Source organism: Pithys albifrons, chromosome 7 (assembly GCF_047495875.1).
Source record: "Pithys albifrons albifrons isolate INPA30051 chromosome 7, PitAlb_v1, whole genome shotgun sequence".
In the NCBI taxonomy this organism is placed as follows: Eukaryota; Metazoa; Chordata; class Aves; order Passeriformes; family Thamnophilidae; genus Pithys; species Pithys albifrons.
The window spans coordinates 962,037-981,933 of record NC_092464.1 but is presented as its reverse complement, the minus strand read 5'-3'; the positions used below and the strand labels follow the sequence as shown (position 1 = coordinate 981,933).

Sequence of the window (19,897 nt, the reverse complement as noted above, 5' to 3'; positions counted from 1 at the left end):
TCCTCCTGGATGGAGCTAAAAACCTGCAGAGGCAAGGAATGCTGAAAGCTGAGCCCTGCCCTCTCCAAAATACCGCTCCAAATCATCAGCTCCCGGCCCTGCAGGTGCTGGAAGGCTCTGGGAGGGAGATGCCTAAGGAATTCTTTCCTGTTTCTGCAGCACAGATGAAAGGTGGCATTGAGATCCGCTGGGAAAGCCCCAGCTGCAAGGCTGGAGCAGGTCCTGCCCTTCCCCTCCCAGCAGCCTGCCCTGGCTGGCTGCCCACCTGCCAGGGAACCTCAGGCAGGCAGGAAATTCCGACCCATTTTGCCTCGAGTTTGCCTCGGGGCTCTGCGAGAAAAGCACAGACTTGCTGGGACAAAAGGTGTCTCAGGAAGGCCAGGTTTGCTCACAAAAACCCCTTGTTCACTTCCAGCCAGGAGCTCTCCAGGTTGTCTCACCTGCCCTTGGCCCACACACCTTCTGGGACGTTTTTGTTTGAGTTTTTCAACTTTTGTGATGCAACCCTCACTTTCTCTGTGAGCTCCTTTCCTGTTCTCCTGGTGTAGTTTTCTGTTTTAATCTGAAGTTATCCTCAATATTAACCCATTTAAGTGCCAGCAGGAATGTGAACTGATTGCATGAACTGAAACTATGAGGCACTGGCTGTGGTACCCCAAAGCTGAAGGATGAGGCACTGGCTGTGGTACCCCAAAGCTGAAGGATGAGGCACTGGCTGTGGTACCCCAAAGCTGAAGGATGAGGCACTGGCTGTGGTATCCCAAAACTTAACTAAGGAAACTGCACTGGAAAAGCAAGAAAAACAAACACAAATCATGAAGAACTCTAAAGGAACCATTGCTAATGTGCCTCTAAGACTCAGGGATGCTTAGAAAGGATGTGGCAATTAAAACTGTCTGGGAAATTTTAGACAAATTATGGGAAAATGTTAATCTATTAGAGCCAAGTCTTTTCCTGGACTGTATGTTACAGTCAGACTTGAGCTGGGAGGGGTTTGGGCTCTGGAACCAGCTCTGCTGGGACAGGGGGAGGCCAAGCCTGACCATGGACAGCCTGGGAGGGAACAACTCCTGCTCAGGTCACAGCACAGAGCCAGGTCTGGGCCTCTCAACTCCCTGAGAGCTCAAACCACCTGGACAAGGGTTTGCTTGGAACTCCTCTGCTTTACTGACCCCTCCAAAAAAGTCTGTATTTCATTTTGCCCTAAGTACTATCAGAAGCCTCTCTCCACTGCCAACCAATTCCTCTTGGTTGGTGAGGCCACACCTTGAGTGTTGTGTTCAGTTCTGGGCCCCTCAGCTCAGGAAAGAGACTGAGGGGCTGGAGCGGGGCCAGAGAAGAGCAACGAGGCTGGAGAAGGGACTGGATGTGGCTCTGAGTGTCCCCTGAAACACCTCCAGGGACAGAGAATCCACCTCCAGGGACAGAGAATCCACCATGTCTTGATCCAACCCTACTGTGATCACCAGCCCAGGGCACCCTGTGCCCTGGGCTGGTGATCACAGTGGGGTTGGATCAAGGGTTGATGATCTCAGAGGTCTCTTCCAACCCAACTGAGAAGAGCAACAAGGCTGGAGAAGGGACTGGAGCACAAGTGCTGTGGGGAGAGGCTGAGGGAGCTGGGGGTGTTCAGCCTGGAGAAGAGGAGGCTCAGAGGTGACCTCAGCACTGTCTGGAACTGCCTGAAGGGAAGTTCTGGCCAGGTGGGGGTTGGTCTCTTCTCCCAGGCACTCAGCAATAGGACAAGGGGGCACGATGGGCTCAAGCTCTGCCAGGGGAAATTGAAGTTGGAGATCAGAAAGAAATTCTTTGCAGAGAGAGTGCTCAGGGATTGGAATGGGCTGCCCAGAGAGGGGGTGGATTCCCCATCCCTGGAGGGTTTTCAGCTGAGCTTGGCCATGGCACTGAGTGCCATGATCTGGTAAAGGGACTGGAGTTGAACCAAGGGTTGGACTGGATGATCTGGGAGGTCTTTTCCAACCCAATCCATTCTATGGATGTGGCACTGAGTGAGAATCCACCATGTCTTGATCCAACCCCACTGTGATCACCAACCCAGGGCACAGAGTGCCCTGGGCTGGTGATCACAGTAGGGTTGGATCAAGGGTTGGACTTGCTGATCTCGGAGATCTTTTCCAACCCAATCCATTCTATGATTCTTTTCTGGTTGCAATTGGACATTCCAGGCTTTGGCATTTGTTCTACTGGAATCTCCAACTAAATGTAAGGCTACTGAGGCCTGAAACACAGCATTTAAATTTCAATTTTCTATGTTAGCAGGGCACATTTAAGCCCAGACTAAGTGTCTTTCTGCCGAGAAAAACATCCAGCCTTCCACACCCAAGGAGAGGGACAGCACCTGCATTTACACACCTGATAAGCACATGAAAACTGGGGGAAACAGGAAGAAGTGAGAATATTTCTTGTTTAGAAGATTATCACACAACTTTGATGGGAAATTGAAACACTCCTGATTTTCTCTAGGGAAGTTACTTCCAGGATTGAGTTCCTTGGCTCCCTTCCCACTCCTGTCCCCACAGCTCCAGCCCCACAATTACCTTTTTCCTTGGCCCATTGGTGTGGATGTAGACCAGCTTGTCCCTTGCATGGGAAATGCCCAGGGCTCGTCCAATCACACTGTTGAGCAAGTTTTTAGGCTGTGGAAATTCCTTTAATAAGTCTCTGGAATCTGGAAAAAAATGAAGAGGAACTAAATGTCTTAAAATTCCTGTGCAGTCCTGTCCAAAGACATGTTCCAACTCCTGCTCCTGCTCTGGGGCACCTCTGAGGGTTACTGAGGGGAAGAGAGCAGAGGTGTTTGGTGTTCCCAGGCATCAGAACAGCCAGGCTGGCACAGCCCTGCCAGCCCATGGAGCCCACCCTGTGCCCAATGCCCACCTTGGCACAGCCCTGCCAGCCCCTGGAGCCCACCCTGTGCCCAATGCCCACCTTGGCACAGCCCTGCCAGCCCCTGGAGCCCACCCTGTGCCCAATGCCCACCTTGGCAAAGCCCTGCCAGCCCCTGGAGCCCACCCTGTGCCCAATGCCCACCTTGGCACAGCCCTGCCAGCCCCTGGAGCCCACCCTGTGCCTGATGCCCACCTTGTCCCCCAGCCCAGAGCACTCAGTGCCACAGCCAGTCCTGCCTTGGGCACCTCCAGGGCTGGGCACTCCAACCCTCCCTGGGCAGCCCCTGCCAGGGCCTGCCCACCCTTTCCAGGCAGAAATTCCTGCTGCTGTGCCCCCTGCCCTGGCCCAGCCTGAGGCCGTGCCCTCTGCTCCTGTCCCTGTTCCCTGTGCCCTGTCCCTGTGCCCTGTCCCTGTTCCCTCTCTCCTGTCCCTGTTCCCTCTCTCCGGTCCCTGTTCCCGACCCCTCCCCGACCCCCCCCTCCTGGCAGGGATTGCAGAGCCAGAAGGTCCCCCCTGAGCCTCCTTTTCTCCAGCTGAGCCCCCCCAGCTCCCTCAGCCCCTCCTGCTGCTCCAGCCCCTTCCCAGCTCCAGTCCCTGCCCTGGGCACCTCCAGCCCCTCCAGGTCTGTCCTGAGGGTCCCAGAACTGCCCCAGCACTGGAGGTGCCCCAGCAGTGCCAGCACAGGGATGGGCACTGCCCTGTGCCTGTGTCACACCATGGCTGGGACAAACCAGGTGCCATTGGCCTCCTGCCCACCTGGGCACACCTGGCTCATGTCCAGCCACTGTCACCTGCAGGGAACTGGTGCCATTTCCTCACCACAGAGGCAAAAGCAGCTTTGTCACCCCTCAGTATCAAACCCCAACTGAGCAATAAGTACTTTGAATAGTTCTGGTGTTTGCACAGACCCCCCAGCCACGGATTAAATGAGGGGTCTCACAAGCCACAGTTCAGCTCCAGTCAGTGGCACTGATGAGAACTGAGGCCCTTCTGCCAGGACCCAACATCCCCACCAACCCAGAAGGGCAGGGGTGGACCCACAGCTCAAAGCCAAGGCAGAGAAATGGGACACACGGGGTGTGCTGGGCCTGTGGGTAAATCACCACAGTCCTGCAGGTACCCAGAGCCAGGGAACAGGGATGGCATCTCCTCATCCCACACTCACCCCGGGCAGGCAGGACCCCCCTGCCCACCCACATCCCCTCCAGGAGGCTCCTGAACCCTCTGCAGGAACTCCGGGAAAGTTCCAGCAATGAATCAGAAACCAGGACACACAATCCTGGTACCACCAGAACCAGGAACTTCTGACTCAGCCACCAAATCCAAGGAGAAATGAGCCAACAGTCACAGTCATTAGAGCATCACCAGGATGCTCCATTCAAGATGTGCCACCATGTTCTGCTGGAAACTCTGACTCCAGAGTTGCTGTAGTGAGGACAAACAGTCACTGCAGAGAGTAAGAGATCAAGGAATGGTCTGGGTGGGAGGGACCCAAAGCCCACCCAGTGCCACCCCCTGCCATGGGCAGGGACACCTCCCACTGTCCCAGGGTGCTCCAGCCTGGCCTTGGACACTCCCAGGGATGTCCAAGGAAACCAGTATTTGAGAGAGAGGCTCTGCAGGCCTGGCAGGTGTCAGCTGTGGACACTCAGCCAAGGAGAGGGAACGGCCAGGCTGCAGATCCACCACCCCCTCCAGCACAAACCCTGCAGGCTGACCCAGAGCTCGGCACAAAACAATTCCTGGGGACACTCAGGGTTGAAACTTCTTCCTGCAAACCACGAAGAACCACCTGGGTCTCAGAGAGAAGCCTTCAGAAGCCTTGGACAGCTCCAAGGGAATTGCAGGAATTACTGTCATTTGTCACCACAATTTGTCCATGAACTGCCTGCCATATATTGGCCAGGAGAGCAGGAAAGTGGTCTCAGCCCCACGAGCCAATTTTCTGTAATTACCCAGGAAATGGGCTATTTCTACCTACTCAGGCAGGTTCTACTCCACTCAGACTTTGGGCTGTTGAGGAAAACTGGAAAGGTGACCAAGACTGTGGCACTGCCAGTTCTATTCCCTTCCACACTGGTGGGACATGGGCAGGGAGGAGCAGTAACAGCTCTCAAACACACCATTAAATCCACTTCATAAAAAAGAAAAGCAAAAACCAAACCTGCAGCACCAGCCTGGATTATTTCACCTCCAGTTGTTTCCTTTCAAAAACAATAACCTGGGGTGTGAAGTGCAAGAAGTACATTTTTAAATGCCCTCCAAAAGTGCAATTACCTACAAAGAGCCAATTTCTCCCATCCTGAGGTGACTCCTGGGTGAAGACCAACTCTTTAGTCTGTTCTAGAGTGAAAAACAGGCTCTCAGACTAACAAAGCCGGGTTCTGGCTGGTGGCTCAGGCTCAGAATTCCCAGCAAGGCACAGTGTTTTCCTCCCAGCTGACAATGGCACATTCAGCAGCACCACCTGATGCACCATCAAGGGTTGGTGATCCCCCTCAGCCCGTCCCAGTCCCAGTCCCAGTGCTCACAGGAAGGTTCCTCACTGGGGACCCCCCCCCCAACCCATTCCAGTCCCAGAACTCCCCATTGGTGGATCTCCCTCAGCCCACTCCAGTCCCAGTCCCAGAGCTCCCTGTTGGGGATCCTCCCCAGCCCATCCCAGTCCCAGAGCTCCCCACTGGTGGATCCCCCCCAGCCCATCCCAGTCCCAGTCCCAGAGCTCACAGGAAGGTTCCCCACTGGGGACCCCCCCGGCACATCCCAGTCCCAGTCCCAGAGCTCACAGGAAGGTTCCCCACTGGGGACCCCCCCAGCCCATCCCAGTCCCAGTCCCAGAGCTCACAGGAAGGTTCCCCACTGGGGACCCCCCCAGCCCATCCCAGTCCCAGTCCCAGAGCTCACAGGAAGGTTCCCCACTGGGGACACCCCCAGCCCATCCCAGTCCCAGAGCTCACAGGAAGGTTCCCCACTGGGGACACCCCCAGCCCATCCCAGTCCCAGTCCCAGAGCTCACAGGAAGGTTCCCCACTGGGGACACCCCCAGCCCATCCCAGTCCCAGAGCTCACACGAGGCTCCCCCCAGGAGGCCCCCCCTCACTTGCAGCTTTAAAGAATCCCCCCCAAACTGCAGGGTTTGAGTTGCAAATGTTGCCTTCCCTGCCAAAGTGGATTTCTTGGCATGTTCCTCCCCAGAGTGTCCCAGTTCTGCCCCAGCTGGGACTGGGTGTTTGGGTGGGAACCCTGTGAGTGGGAGCACAGAGCCCAACACTCCCCACCCTGAGCTGCTTTCCATGCCTGACACCTCACCAGCAGCAACACTGAAACCCTGCCTGGGAGAGCAGAGAACTCAGGGTGGGGCTGTCAAAGCAGCCAATTAACTAATTAAAGTTCCTCAAAGCCACTGAGTGCTTTAATTTAATTTGACTGTGAAAGTCCGAGATAATTCCAAGCAACACTGAAAACACCAAACCCCACAAACCACCCAGCTGGAGTGGCCAAAGCTCCCCCAAACCCCAATAAACCCGAGGAGTGCAGACACTCAGGCACAGGAGCACAAACAAACCAGCCCCAGGTCTCGCCCGAGGAGCACAGAGGAGCATTAGAGCCATTTAGTTTCTCTCTTCCCTCCAATTCTCTTCCCAGGAGAAGCAACAAATGAGCAGAGAGGACAAACTATTAAAGAGAACACCCCTCAACATGTAATAAATTCAAGTAATGAATCCAGGGAAGAGTCTTTGCAACACACCAAACCCCCCAGGGAAGAAGAAAGAAAGCCCTGGGGCTCCAGAACATCCATCCCGTCAGGAATCGCCCAGGCCTGCCCTGCTGAAGGCAGAGGAGGTGCCAGCCTGTTCTGGAGCACACCACGGCACTGGGGTTTGGGGATTGGGGGCTTTCAAACCACCCCAGCCATCCCAGCACACACAACAAAGCCCACGGGAAACTCCTGCCTGAACAAGAACAACATCACCAAAGTTCCACCAGAAGAGCTTTCCATGGTCAGCCCATCACAGGAACAGGAACTGAACCAAAGACCACAAACAAAAGTACTCAAAGGCTCTCTGAAAATACACATCAGAAAGAGGTGCTGAAGAATTAAGTACCAAAGAAGAAAGAAAAAAGCCCCATCGTGGTTTACTCCTTTTCTCAGGCAACACCTGAAGCAGCTCAGCAAACAGTTTGGGTGGTTTGCATGTGCTTCAGCAGGAGTTCATGTGCTCTGCTCAACTGCCTGAATGCAACGATTGAAAGACCATCTGACTCTGAACTCCAAGATAAAGCTCCGCAGCTTCTGAAAGGGAAATGGAACAAGACCCAAAGAATCCAGAAATTACAGAGAGGAAACAATAATTTAAAAAAAGTTCTGGAGCGTGGGAAAGGAGCACCAAACACAGCAGGATGAGAGGCAGGAAAAAATAAAAAGTTTTATGCAGTAACAATCCAAATTTCCAAAGTGAGAGGTTACGGAGCATGAAAGAAAAGTGAAACCAAAGCAGCGACTTAGAAAGGGAAAACGCCGTGACCGAACCTGCGGCACAAAACCACTCGCACCCTTCTCACTCCAACTGCTCTCCACGCTCCGGAACCGACAAAAAGCGGCTCAAAATGCGACACCAAGACAGCTCTAAACGTCCTTTTAAACCGGCGGCGATTCTGAGCAACGAGATCTCCCCTTCGCACCCCCCGCACCGCCGACACCCCCACGGGGGGAAAACCCTCCACGTTCTGCCCAGCGCCGTCACCGGGACCGGCCGCGGGGGATCCGGCGGGGGATCTCGGGGAAGGATCCCGGACCGGCCCCAGGAGGATCCGGCGGGGGCTCCCGGACCGGCCGGGGGAGAAACCGGACTGGGGGCGGGGGTATCCCGGACCGGCCGGAGGAGGATCCCGGAGGAGGATCCCGAACCGGCCGCGGGGAGATCCCGGACCGGCCGCGGGGGGATCCGGCGGGAGAATCCCGGCCCGTCCGCAGGAGGATCCCGGCAGGACCCGGCCCGGCCCCCGCCGGTCGCTGCCCAGGCCGCCCCGCGCCCACCGAGCCCCACGCGGGGCTCTCCCCCCTCCCCAGGCCGGGCCCGGCGACCTTGAGGGCAACCCCCGCGGACACTCCCGGAGGCGGCGCCGGCGCCCCGCGGTACCTGCGCAGCCCGGCGGCTCGTCGGCCTGGCCGCGCATCCCGGCGCGGAGCGGCGGCGGGCACGGAGCGCAGGGCGGGGGGATGCGGCGGCGCCCCCGCCCCGCCTCGCCCCTCCCTTCCGCTGCGTGAGCGCCGCGAGCGCCGCCCGGCAACGCCGCCGCTCACCCTGCGCAGCCTCCGCCTCCTCCTCGTCCTCCTCGTCCCGGCGGGGCGCGGCGGGGCCGCGGGGAGCGGAGCACAGGGCGCGGGGCCCGGAGGGGCCGCGGGGAGCGGAGCACACGGCGCCGGGCCCGGAGGGGCCGCGGGGAGCGGAGCACACGGCGCCGGGCCCGGAGGGGCCGCGGGGAGCGGAGCACACGGCGCCGGGCCCGGAGGGGCCGCGGGGAGCGGAGCACACGGCGCGGGGCCCGGCACCGGCCCGGCACAGCCGCAGCGGGACCGCCGCCTGCAGCAGCAGCCCCAGCGCCGCCATCTTGGGCGCTCCGCCACACCACCCGCCGCGAGCGCGGGCGCCCCCTGCCGGCCCGGAGGACCGCGGGGCGGGCGGGGGGGGGGGGGCACCGGAGAGGGAGAGGGAGAGGGGAGAGGGAGAGGAGGGAGAGGGAGGGAAAGGGGAGAGGGAAAGGGAGAGGGAAAGGGAGAGGGAAAGGAGGGAGAAGAAAAGGGAAAAGGAAGGAGAGGGAAAGGAGGGAAAAGGGAAAGGAAAAGGGAAAGGAGAGAGAGGGAAAGGAGAGAGAGGGAAAGGAGAGAGAGGGAAAGGGAGAGAGAGGGAAAGGGAGAGAGGGAAGGGAGGGAAAGGGGAAAGGAAAAGGAAAAGGAGGGAGACGGAGAGGGAAAGGAAAAGGAGAGAGAGGGAAAGGGAAAGGAGGGAGGGGGAAAGGAAAAGGGAAAGGAGGGAGAGGGAAAGGAGGGAGAGGGAAAGGAGAGAGAGGGAAAGGGAGAGGGAAAAGGGAAAGGAAAGGGGAAAAAGGAGAGGTACAAGGAGGTGAGGGAGAGGGAAATAAGAGGGAAAAGGAGGAGAAAGAGAGGGGAAAGGAGAGGGAGAGAGAAAAGAAGGCGAGGAAAACAAGAGGGGAAAAGAAGGAGGAAAATGAGAAGAAGGAACGGTAAAGGAGGGGGAAAGGAGAGGGGAGAAGGAGGAGTAGCAGACAGGGAGAGGAGGGTGGAAAAAGACTGGGGGGAAAGGAGAGAAGGAGATGGAGAAGAAGGAGAGGGAGAAGGAGCTGCTGCCCCGCCGCGCCAGGACACGCGGAGGTCACACGGCACTGCCGGCGCTGCCGAGCCGGTACAGCCCGGGGGGAACGGGGGGGAACGGAGGGACAGGGAGGGGAACGGAGGGACAGGGAGGGGAACGGAGGGACAGGGAGGGACACGAAGAGACACGGAGGGACAGGGAGGGGAACGGAGGGACAGGGAGGGGAACGGAGGGACAGGGAGGGACACGAAGAGACACGGAGGGACAGGGAGGAGAACGGAGGGACAGGGAGGGGAACGGAGGGACAGGGAGGGGAACGGAGGAACAGGGAGGGGAACGGAGGGACAGGGAGGGGAACGGAGGGGAACCGAACAGCCGGGGCTGGGAACTGACACCGCAGCCCAGGGACAGGGCACACACCCCATTCCCTATCCCAGCTCCAGGGACAGGGCACACACCCCATTCCCTGTACCAGCTCCAGCTCCAGGGCACACACCCCATTCCCTGTCCCAGCTCCTGTCCAGGGCACACACCCCATTCCCTCTCCCAGCATCAGCTCCAGGGAACACACCCCATTCCCTGTCCCAGCGACAGGGACAGGGACAGGGCACACACCCCATTCCCTGTCCCAGCTCCAGGGACAGGGCACACACCCCATTCCCTGTCCCAGCTCCTGTCCAGGGCACACACCCCATTCCCTGTCCCAGCACCAGCTCCAGGGCACACACCCCATTCCCTGTCCCAGCACCAGCTCCAGGGCACACACCCCATTCCCTGTCCCAGCTCCAGGGACAGGGACAGGGACAGGGCACACACCCCATTCCCTGTCCCAGCACCAGCTCCAGGGCACACACCCCATTCCCTGTCCCAGCTCCAGGGACAGGGCACACACCCCATTCCCTGTCCCAGCTCCTGTCCAGGGCACACACCCCATTCCCTGTCCCAGCTCCAGCTCCAGGGACAGGGACAGGGCACACACCCCATTCCCTGTCCCAGCTCCAGCTACAGGGACAGGGACAGGGCACACACCCCATTCCCTCCCCATTCCCTCCCACGCCCCTTCCCCTCAATCCTTCCCTCTCCAGGCAGACCCAGCTTTGGGATATTCCCATACCAGTGACCCCAGGAATGATTCCAAGGGGAAATTCGGGATCTGCCCTGGACACCTGACCCCCTTTTGGACCTGCCTGCAGCTCCATCCCCAACACACCCCCAGGCCTGGCAAAATATTAAAAATAACATTTTGCAGACCATTCCTTACAAATATTTCAGATAAACACCAACAATCTTAAAATCTTTAGAAGGTTTCAAAACTTCATAAATCTTCAGAAAGGCCTTAAAACCTTAAATCTTCATAAAACCTTAAACCTCTGTCAAAATTATAAATCTTTATAAAGGTAAAATCCCTCTAAAGATCTTACAATCTTTATAAAATAAATCAGCATCTCCCTCTTCTCCCTGTTCCAAGTCCCCTCATCTGGTTCTACACAAATTATTTCATATCCAAGGTCTACAATTCCCAAGGCTGGAGTGATGGGATTCCCACCCTACAGGACTGATTATTTATTAATTTAAATCTGAATTATTATTCCAAGCAATTAATCTGCATCCCCTTTCTCAGCCCTGCCTGCACCTGGGACAACCAGCAAGTTTGGGGTTTCTTTAAACCCATTTTTATGTCACAGATTTTCTGATGAGAAGTGAAAATTTACATGAAAGTTTGGATTAAAAAAAAGGTTTTTTGGAGGGTATTTTTTCTTTGCTTATTTTTAAATCAGGAAGACAAATCCTCAGTAGGTCTCAGAAATCCTGACCAAGGCAATGCCACAGCTCAGTTCTACAAAGCACCACAAGAAGAGGTTCAAGAGGAAAGTTATCAAATAAACCCCTTTATTTACAGAAACCCCCAACTCTGGAGGAGTTGAACACTCAGGAATGAACTCCCACCCCACCAGTTTGGCCTTTTCCTTTATTCACACGTTTTAGAACCTCTGCATCAGTTGGTGATTTGTCTCTGGAGGTTCTTTACTTGAAAAAAATATAAATGCAAACCAAAAAAATCCAGATTTTGAAACAGCACCAGATCACACAAAAAATGGGGGTTTTGTAAAGACAAAGTTATTGTGGCACTTAAATCACACATTTTAAGAGCATTGGTTCAGTAAAAACAGAAAATCATTCAAAGCTGATTGTTCATCCCAAACCTCTCGAGGGGAAACAAGTCACAATTTAAGGGAATTGATTCCAAGTAGAACTTTTGATAGCAAATTGCACAAACTGCTATTTCTATAATAGTATTTTTATTATTAATTCAGAAATAAACTCGGGTGGTTTGGAAACAAAAGCTCCAAGGAGGATTAGAAGGAAAGGGAGGCTGGAAAAATTTCTCCAACTTCTGGGAGGAGAAATCTCCTGTGAAACTGCTGGTTGGGTGCATTTCCTGAGGGTCTGGTGTTTCCCAGAGCTCCAGGGGAGGCAAAGGAACTCCAGCAGGGGAGAAAACCGAATTATAACCCTGGCTACAGAGCTGGTCCAAGTCCTGAACACCCCAGAGGGAACACAGGAGGGAACAAGAGCCCCCAAAGGATGGGAAAGCCAAGGAGATGGTGGGAAAGCAAAGCCAACAAAAGAGAGGAATCGGGTCTGTGCCTGGGGGAACTCTGGGAAAGCACAGCCCGTGGGCAGGGCAGAGCCAGGGGAGGGCTGGGAGGGAGGGACAGGCTGTGGGACAGGCAGGGCTGGGCTTGGCACCAAAACGGGCCCCAGGTTATCCTGTGGGCACAGGGAAGGCTCAGCTCATCCCAGAATTCCAGCAGAGCCCATTCCCAGGATCTGGGGTTTGCACTGAGCAGCATCAGCCAGCACAGAGGGATCTGCAGAGCCAGCCCAGGCTTTGGCAGCTCCCTGGGCTGGGCTGGGCTGAGCTGGGCAGCTCCCTGAGCTGGGCTGGGCTGGGCTGGGCTGGGCTGGGCTGGGGTGAGCTGGGCGAGCTGGGCTGGGCTGGGCTGGGCCGGGCAGCTCCCTGAGCTGGGCTGGGCTGGGCTGGGCTGGGCTGGGCTGGGCCGGGCAGCTCCCTGAGCTGGGCTGGGCTGGGCTGGGCTGGGCTGGGCTGAGCTGGGCTGGGCTGGGCTGAGCTGGGCCGGGCAGCTCCCTGAGCTGGGCTGGGCTGGGCTGAGCTGGGCTGGGCTGGGCTGGGCAGCTCCCTGAGCTGGGCTGGGCTGGGCTGAGCTGGGCCGGGCAGCTCCCTGAGCTGGGCTGGGCTGGGCTGAGCTGGGCTGGGCAGCTCCCTGAGCTGGGCTGGGCTGGGCTGAGCTGGGCCGGGCAGCTCCCTGAGCTGGGCTGGGCTGAGCTGGGCTGGGCCGGGCAGCTCCCTGAGCTGGGCTGGGTTGGGCTGGACTGGGCTGGGCTGGACTGGGCTGGGCCGGGCTGGGCCGGGCTGAGCTGAGCTGGGCTGGACTGGGCGGAGCTGGGCTGAGCTGGGCTAGGCTGAGCTGGGCTGGGCTGGACTGGGCTGGACTGGGCGGAGCTGGGCTGAGCTGGGCTGGGCTGAACTGGGCTGAGCTGGGCTGGGCTGGGCTGAACTAGGCTGGGCTGGGGCAGCTCCTCAGCCGGGCCAGGCAGGGGCAGCAGCTCGTTAATGAGCCGGGGGTCACTAATTAGTGCCTTTAGCCCAAGGGCTGGAGAATCCCAGTGCCAGAGCCAGCCTGGCACCACAACCCACCAGCCCTGAGTGCCCAATGCCCTCCCCTGCTCCCACTCCAGCCCAGGGCACACTGTTGGTGAGGGCCAGGGCTCTGCATTCCCCTATTTCCCATCATTCCTGCCCGGGATGGGGGAAGCACCTCAGGGATTTGGGGCTCCAACTCAGCCCCCACCAAGCTGGCACCTCCCCAGTGGGCAGTGGGGGGTTCCCTGAGTGCCAGGGCAGGAGGAGGAATCCCCTGGGATGGAGGGAAGGATTCCCCTCCTTCAGGCAGAGCTGGAATATTTTATTCCATTCTTTAAACCTTATTGAAGACCAAGCAACAGAGCACAGGGAAGGACAACAAATTAAACCAGAAAACAGGCAGTGACTGGAGGGATTTCATAGGCACAAATGTGCTTGAAGGAAAGGCTGGCAGGGAAAAGGGGACATGGAGACAGTGACAGGTGTTACAGCATCCAACCCCAAGGAAAGAGAGCCCATGGAGCTGGTGCTAAAGGATGCAGGAATGTTTGGGAGGGAAGTGTTGGAAGGGAAAAAAAGGCATTTCCTTCAGGCTAACAAGTGCTCAGTGTGTGCTGTGGGCAGCACAGGGATCTTCCCCTGCCCTGTTCCCTGGAATTCTGCTGGGGCCCTCCTGTCCCAACTGTCCTGCACATAAAATCATGGAATGGATTGGGTTGGAAAAGACCTCTGAGATCATCAAGTCCAACCCCACTGTGATCACCACGACTTGATCCAACCCCACTGTGATCATCCCAACTTGATCCAACCACGGACTTGATCCAACCCCACTGTGATCACCAGCCCAGGGCACTCCGTGCCCTGGGCTGGTGATCACAGTAGGGTTGGATCAAGATGTGGTGGATTCTCACTCAGTGCCACATCCATAGAATGGATTGGGTTGGAAAAGCCCTCTGAGATCATCAAGTCCAGCCCTTGGTCCAACTCCAGTCCCTTTACCAGATCATGGCACTCAGTGCCACGGCCAAGCTCAGCTGAAAACCCTCCAGGGATGGGGAATCCACCCCCTCTCTGGGCAGCCCATTCCAATCCCTGAGCACTCTCTCTGCAAAGAATTTCTTTCTGCTCTCCAACTTCAATTTCCCCTGGCAGAGCTTGAGCCCATCGTGCCCCCTTGTCCTGTTGCTGAGGGCCTGAAATCCCTCCCTGCTGAACCAACCAGGACACAGCTCAGCCACCTCCATTCCTACAGCAAAGGAACTCCCCCAGCACTGAACTCTGAGCAAATCAAACCAAATCAAACCAAATTAAACCAAATCAAACCAAACCAATTCCCCCAGCACTGAACTCTGAGCAAATCAAACCAAATCAAACCAAATCAACCCCCATCAATTCCCCCAGCACTGAACTCTGAGCACATCAAACCAAATCAAACCAAATTAATTCCCCCAGCACTGAACTCTGAACAAATCAAACCACATTAAACCAAATCAAACCAAATTAATTCCCCCCAGCACTGAACTCTGAGCAAATCAAACCAAATCAAACCAAATCAAACCAAATCAAACCACATCAATTCCCCCCAACACTGAACTCTGAGCAAATCAAACCAAATCAAACCACATCAATTCCCCCCAGCACTGAACTCTGAGCAAATCAAACCAAATCAAACCACATCAATTCCCCCCAGCACTGAACTCTGAGCAAATCAAACCACATTAAACCAAATCAAACCAAATCAAACCAAATCAAACCACATCAATTCCCCCCAGCACTGAACTCTGAGCAAATCAAACCAAATCAAACCACATCAATTCCCCCCAGCACTGAACTCTGAGCAAATCAAACCACATTAAACCAAATCAAACCAAATCAAACCAAATCAAACCACACCAATTCCCCCAGCACTGAACTCTGAGCAAATCAAACCAAATCAAACCACACCAATTCCCCCCAGCACTGAACTCTGAGCAAATCAAACCAAATCAAACCAAATTAATTCCCCCAGCACTGAACTCTGAGCAAATCAAACCAAATCCAACCAAATTAATTCCCCCAGCACTGAACTCTGAGCAAATCAAAGCAAATCAAACCAAATCAAACCACACCAATTCCCCCAGCACTGAACTCTGAGCAACCCAACCCCTCTGAGCTGCACTGGGGGCTGTCAGGCCTTACCTTTGAGGGAGTTCAGCGAGAACATCTCCATCCCAGAGGACAGGAGGGTTCCTGGGAGAGCACAAAGAAACAGCCAGTTAGGATCAATATTTCCTTTAAAGTGCTCCAAGTGGCTCTGCTTTGTCCCTGTGCTGACTTGGGGAGAGACATCAACACATTTTTAGGCCAGAATTAAGTAACTATTGCCATTATTCCTCTTTTTAAAGGTAAAACCAGGAGAAGAAAGAGATGTCCTTTTGATAACCTGCTTTGCTGGAACTGTGTTAAACTTCCTATTTTAATTTCTTTAAAAGAGCTTTCAGTCAAATAACAGAAAACCAACTCTCTTTTGTGGTGCTTTGTTTTAGGCCAAGGATTCAACTCCTTGTAGGAATTCCTGGAGGAGTAACGAGGATGTTCTGACACCCTTGTATTGATGGCTGAGGCTGAGGAGCCTCATTGATACAAAGTGAGCAAAGTTTGGAGCTGAACTTCCATCATCCTGGTGGGCCCTTCCAGCTCAGGGGACTCTGTGATTCCAGGAACATTAATCCCTGTTAATGACTCCCTGTGCATGCAATTAGTGTTCAAATTGCTCACTTTTGCTCTCAAACTAATGACAAACTGCTCCTGCAGCAGCAAAAAAAGGCTGGAAACAACCACCCTCTTTCTGGCCATGCCACCTGGAGCAGGAGTTCCCTCCCCAGGGACACAGGGAATGAACCTGCCACAGCCATGGGATGCTCCAAGGATTCCATAAATCCAACCAGAGGGATTGGAGCTGTTCCCCATGCAAAGTCCCCGTGGGTGTCAGAGCACCCCCTGTGTGACCCACCCCTGGAGGGACACTCAGGGAGCTCCTCTGGGTGACATTCCCAGGGCTGGGGCTCATCCCTGGAGCCCAGTGCCAGCAGGAATGCCAATGGAATCCCCGGGGAGGGCAGCACATGCCAGTCTGTGCCCCTCCCACGGGGATCAGGCTGGGACAAACCACCCACAGCCAGAGGTGTTTGTGGTGTTTGAGGCCACACCTTGAGTGTTGTGTTCAGTTCTGGGCCCCTCAGCTCTGGAAAGAGATTGAGGGGCTGGAGTGGGGCCAGAGAAGAGCAACGAGGCTGGAGAAGGGACTGGATGTGGCACTGAGTGTCCTCTGAAACACCTCCAGGGGCAGAGAATCCACCTCCAGGGACAGAGAATCCACCATGTCTTGATCCAACCCCACTGTGATCACCAGCCCAGGGCACAAAGTGCCCTGGGCTGGTGATCACAGTAGGGTTGGATCAAGGGTTGATGATCTCAGAGGTCTCTTCCAACCCAACTGAGAAGAGCAACGAGGCTGGAGAAGGGACTGGAGCACAAGTGCTGTGGGGAGAGGCTGAGGGAGCTGGGGGTGTTCAGCCTGGAGAAGAGGAGGCTCAGAGGTGACCTCAGCACTGTCTGGAACTGCCTGAAGGGAAGTTCTGGCCAGGTGGGGGTTGGTCTCTTCTCCCAGGCACTCAGCAATAGGACAAGGGGGCACGATGGGCTCAAGCTCTGCCAGGGGAAATTGGAGTTGGAGATGAGAAAGAAATTCTTTGCAGAGAGAGTGCTCAGGGATTGGAATGGGCTGCCCAGAGAGGGGGTGGATTCCCCATCCCTGGAGGGTTTTCAGCTGAGCTTGGCCGTGGCACTGAGTGCCATGATCTGGTAAAGGGACTGGAGTTGGACCAAGGGTTGGACTTGATGATCTCGGAGGTCTTTTCCAACCCAATCCATTCTATGGATGTGACACTGAGTGAGGATCCACCACATCTTGATCCAACCCTACTGTGATCACCAGCCCAGGGCACAGAGTGCCCTGGGCTGGTGATCACAGTGGGGTTGGATCAAGTCGGGGTTGGATCAAGTCAGGGTGATCACAGTGGGCTTGGATCAAGGGTTGGACTTGCTGATCTCAGGTCTTTTCCAACCCAATCCATTCTGTGATTCTATAAATTGTGTGAGTCCAACGTCACTCCCACAGAAAGGTCAGTCCATGAACACCCCAAAGTCTCTGCAGAGAGAACCAGGAGAGTGGCAGGGAGTGCTGCAGAGAATCCACAGCATGGAGGCATCAGTCACATCTTCCTCCCAACATTTCAGGGATGACCAAAGAGGGGGAGCTGCTCCCCTGGAGGGATCGAGGGTGTTCCAGGGAAATTCATCCCCATCACCTTCCTGGGATAACACCCTACTGGGACAGACCCACTGCAAAGCTCCCTGTGGGGCAGGAATTAGGGGAAAGGGAGCAAAGAACATCCCACCCTCCCTGGGATGGGCAGAGGGGCTTAAACTGAAGGAGGGCAGGGACAGGTGGGATGTTGGGAAGGAATTCCTGGCTGGGAGGGTGGGCAGGGACTGGGATGGATTTCCCAGAGCAGCTATGGCTGCCCCATCCCTGGCAGTGTCCCAGGCCAGGCTGGAGCACCCTGGGACAGTGGGAGGTGTCCCTGCCCATGGCAGGGGTGGGACAATGTGAGTTTTAAGGTCCCTTCCCACCCAAACCATCCTGGATTCTATGGATAAATGCAAGATAAAATCAATGGAAATGGTCTATTGTGCTCAAGATAAAGGAAATAAAACACTGAAACTCTCCAGGGATGACCAACCAAGCGCCCTAAGGACAAGCAACATTCCAAGAGCCCTGAGGACAAGCAACATTCCAAGAGCCCTGAGGACAAGCAACATTCCAAGGCCAGTGTTACCCAGAATCCTGTCTGGAGATCCCAGCTGAGGTGGGACCTTTACTGGGAACTAGTAATGGTGAAACTGGGTGGGAGCTGGGCTGGGCAGGGAGGAGGAGAAAGGATGGAGAGGTGGAACAAGTCAGGTCCACAAACAGGATCTCATGGATGAGGGATCCCTTTGGAGGAATTGGAGGACTTCAAGCCTGAGCCTGCAGTGGGAACAAGGCCCAGGCAGAGAGGGAAGAGCTCGGAGAGCTGAGCTGAGGGAAAGGCCCAGCCCAGCCCTGAATCCCCCAGGGCCAGAGCTGGACAGCAGGGACTCAGCCCTGGGAACCACCTCCAGCCCAGCCAGCAGCCCGGGGCACATCCAGGGGTTGGGCCTGCAGATCCTGATCCCAAATAAAAAGCAGGGACCCCCTCTGGCAGCTGGGTCAGCACCCATGGGAACGAGGGGAGGCAGCACCAGCAGCGAAAGGGGAGACTGGAGGACTCCCAGGGAGTTCTGTCTGATGGCAGGAGAGATGTGGAGGCTCCCAGGACACTGCACTGGGAAGAACATGGTGACAAGGGACAGGCAGTGGGACAGCTGGAATGGGAATCCAGGGGAGCAGGGACCTCCCACCTGGATAACCAACCCCAGAGAGCCCGGCAGGGACAGCAGAGGCTGGTTGGGGAGAGCCCCAGAGCTCCTGCTGCAGGGAGGGAGAGAGGGCAGGGAATGTGGCTCGGGAAACTGCTGCAGGAAATCCCAAAGGATGGGACTCAGGGCATCGCTGGGTTTCCTTGGCCCCCTGGAAAACGGGGCCAAGGAAAAGCCCCATCCCTGAGGAAGGGCAGTGAGTGGCACAGAGCTCTGAGCGCTGCCCGCTGGGTGTGCCAGCAGAGCCCGGGGGGCACAGCCCGAGCGCTCTGTGGGGAGAGCGGAGGGGAGAGCCCGCTGAGTGTCCGGGACTGCCCCGGGACTGCGGGACTGCCTGGCCCGGCACCGCCCGCCCCCGGCTCCGGGCAGAGCCAACGGGCCCCCTGGGGGCTCATTTTCCGCACTTCTGGCTCTCGGGGCTGATCCCGGTGCCGGGAGCGGGGCGGGAGGCGCGGGACGCTCCGGGACACGCAGGGGATGCTCCGGGACACGCATGGGATGCCCCGGGACACGCAGGGGATGGCCCGGGACACGCAGGGGATGGCCCGGGACACGCAGGGGATGGCCCGGGCCGGGACACGCAGGGGATGCCCCGGGCCGGGACACGCAGGGGATGCCCCGGGACACGCACGGTGACCCGCAGCGAGCACCGGGGCCGGAGGGAGCGGGAGCGGCGGGCACGGGCCGCGGGCAGCGCGGTGGGACCCGCCGGCACTGCCGCCCCCCGGGCTCTGCCGGGGCCCCGCGCCCCGGAGCCCCCGAGCATCCCCCCGAGCCTGCCCGGGGTCACCTGGGCCCCCCCGAGCATCCCGAGCCCCCGCGCGCCCCCCGCGCATCCCCGGCCCCGCCGGTGTCCCGCAGCATCCCCGCCCCGCCCGCACAGGCCGTGGCCCCGCGCGGCCCTCCGCGCCTCTCCCCGCTCCGCCCGCCGCCATCCCCCGGCCCTGCCCCCGCTCCCGCCGCGCCGCCGCCCCCGCGGACCCCCCGGTTCCCCCCCCGGGGGTCCCGGCCCGGCCCCGCGGGCCCCGCACCGACCTCCGCACCGCGACTGCCGCCGCCGGGCCCCTGCGGACTACAGCTCCCGGCACCGCCCGCGCGCGCTTCCGGCGCGGCAACGCCTCACTTCCGGCCGGAAGCCAGGCCCGCCAGCGCGCTCCCTCTCGCCGGCGGCGCCGCGCGTGGGGGCGGAGCGTGTCGCCATGGCAACGGGCGGACCAATGGGCGGCGCGGGGGTTCCCATGGCAACGGGCAAGCCAATGGGAGCTGGGGAAGTTCCCATGGCAACGGGCGGGCCAATGAGCAGCGTGGGGTGTTCCCGTGGCAACGGGAGGACCAATGGGCGGTGTGGGGGGGTTTCCAATGGCAACGGGCGGACCAATGGGCGGCGCGGCCTGAGGAGGCGCTGTGGGCCCAGGCTTGATCCCGACCCTGATCCCGATCCCGACCCCGATCCCAACCCCAGTCCCGACCTGACCCTGCTCCC

At 57.4% G+C, this 19,897-nt stretch overlaps 1 protein-coding gene across 3 annotated transcripts in view; it reads right to left on the bottom strand.

Moving 5' to 3' along the window:
• The window catches only part of DHX30 (DExH-box helicase 30), a 40,822-nt gene extending 21,289 nt beyond the window's left edge, over positions 1 to 19,533 (bottom strand). The window contains exons 1-3 of one of the 3 annotated variants that reach the window (XM_071560328.1): positions 19,450 to 19,533; positions 15,091 to 15,141; positions 2,559 to 2,689 (exon numbers count right to left, since the gene is read on the bottom strand). In XM_071560328.1, the coding sequence (XP_071416429.1) occupies positions 2,559 to 2,689; positions 15,091 to 15,121 (162 nt within the window). In that variant the 5' untranslated portion in view covers positions 15,122 to 15,141; positions 19,450 to 19,533. Of the gene's footprint in view, positions 1 to 2,558; positions 2,690 to 8,051; positions 8,161 to 8,215; positions 8,547 to 15,090; positions 15,142 to 19,449 lie in introns of those variants that run through there. The other 2 variants (XM_071560326.1, XM_071560327.1) reach the window with 2 other exon arrangements.
• Positions 19,534 to 19,897: the final 364 nt, after the last annotated feature.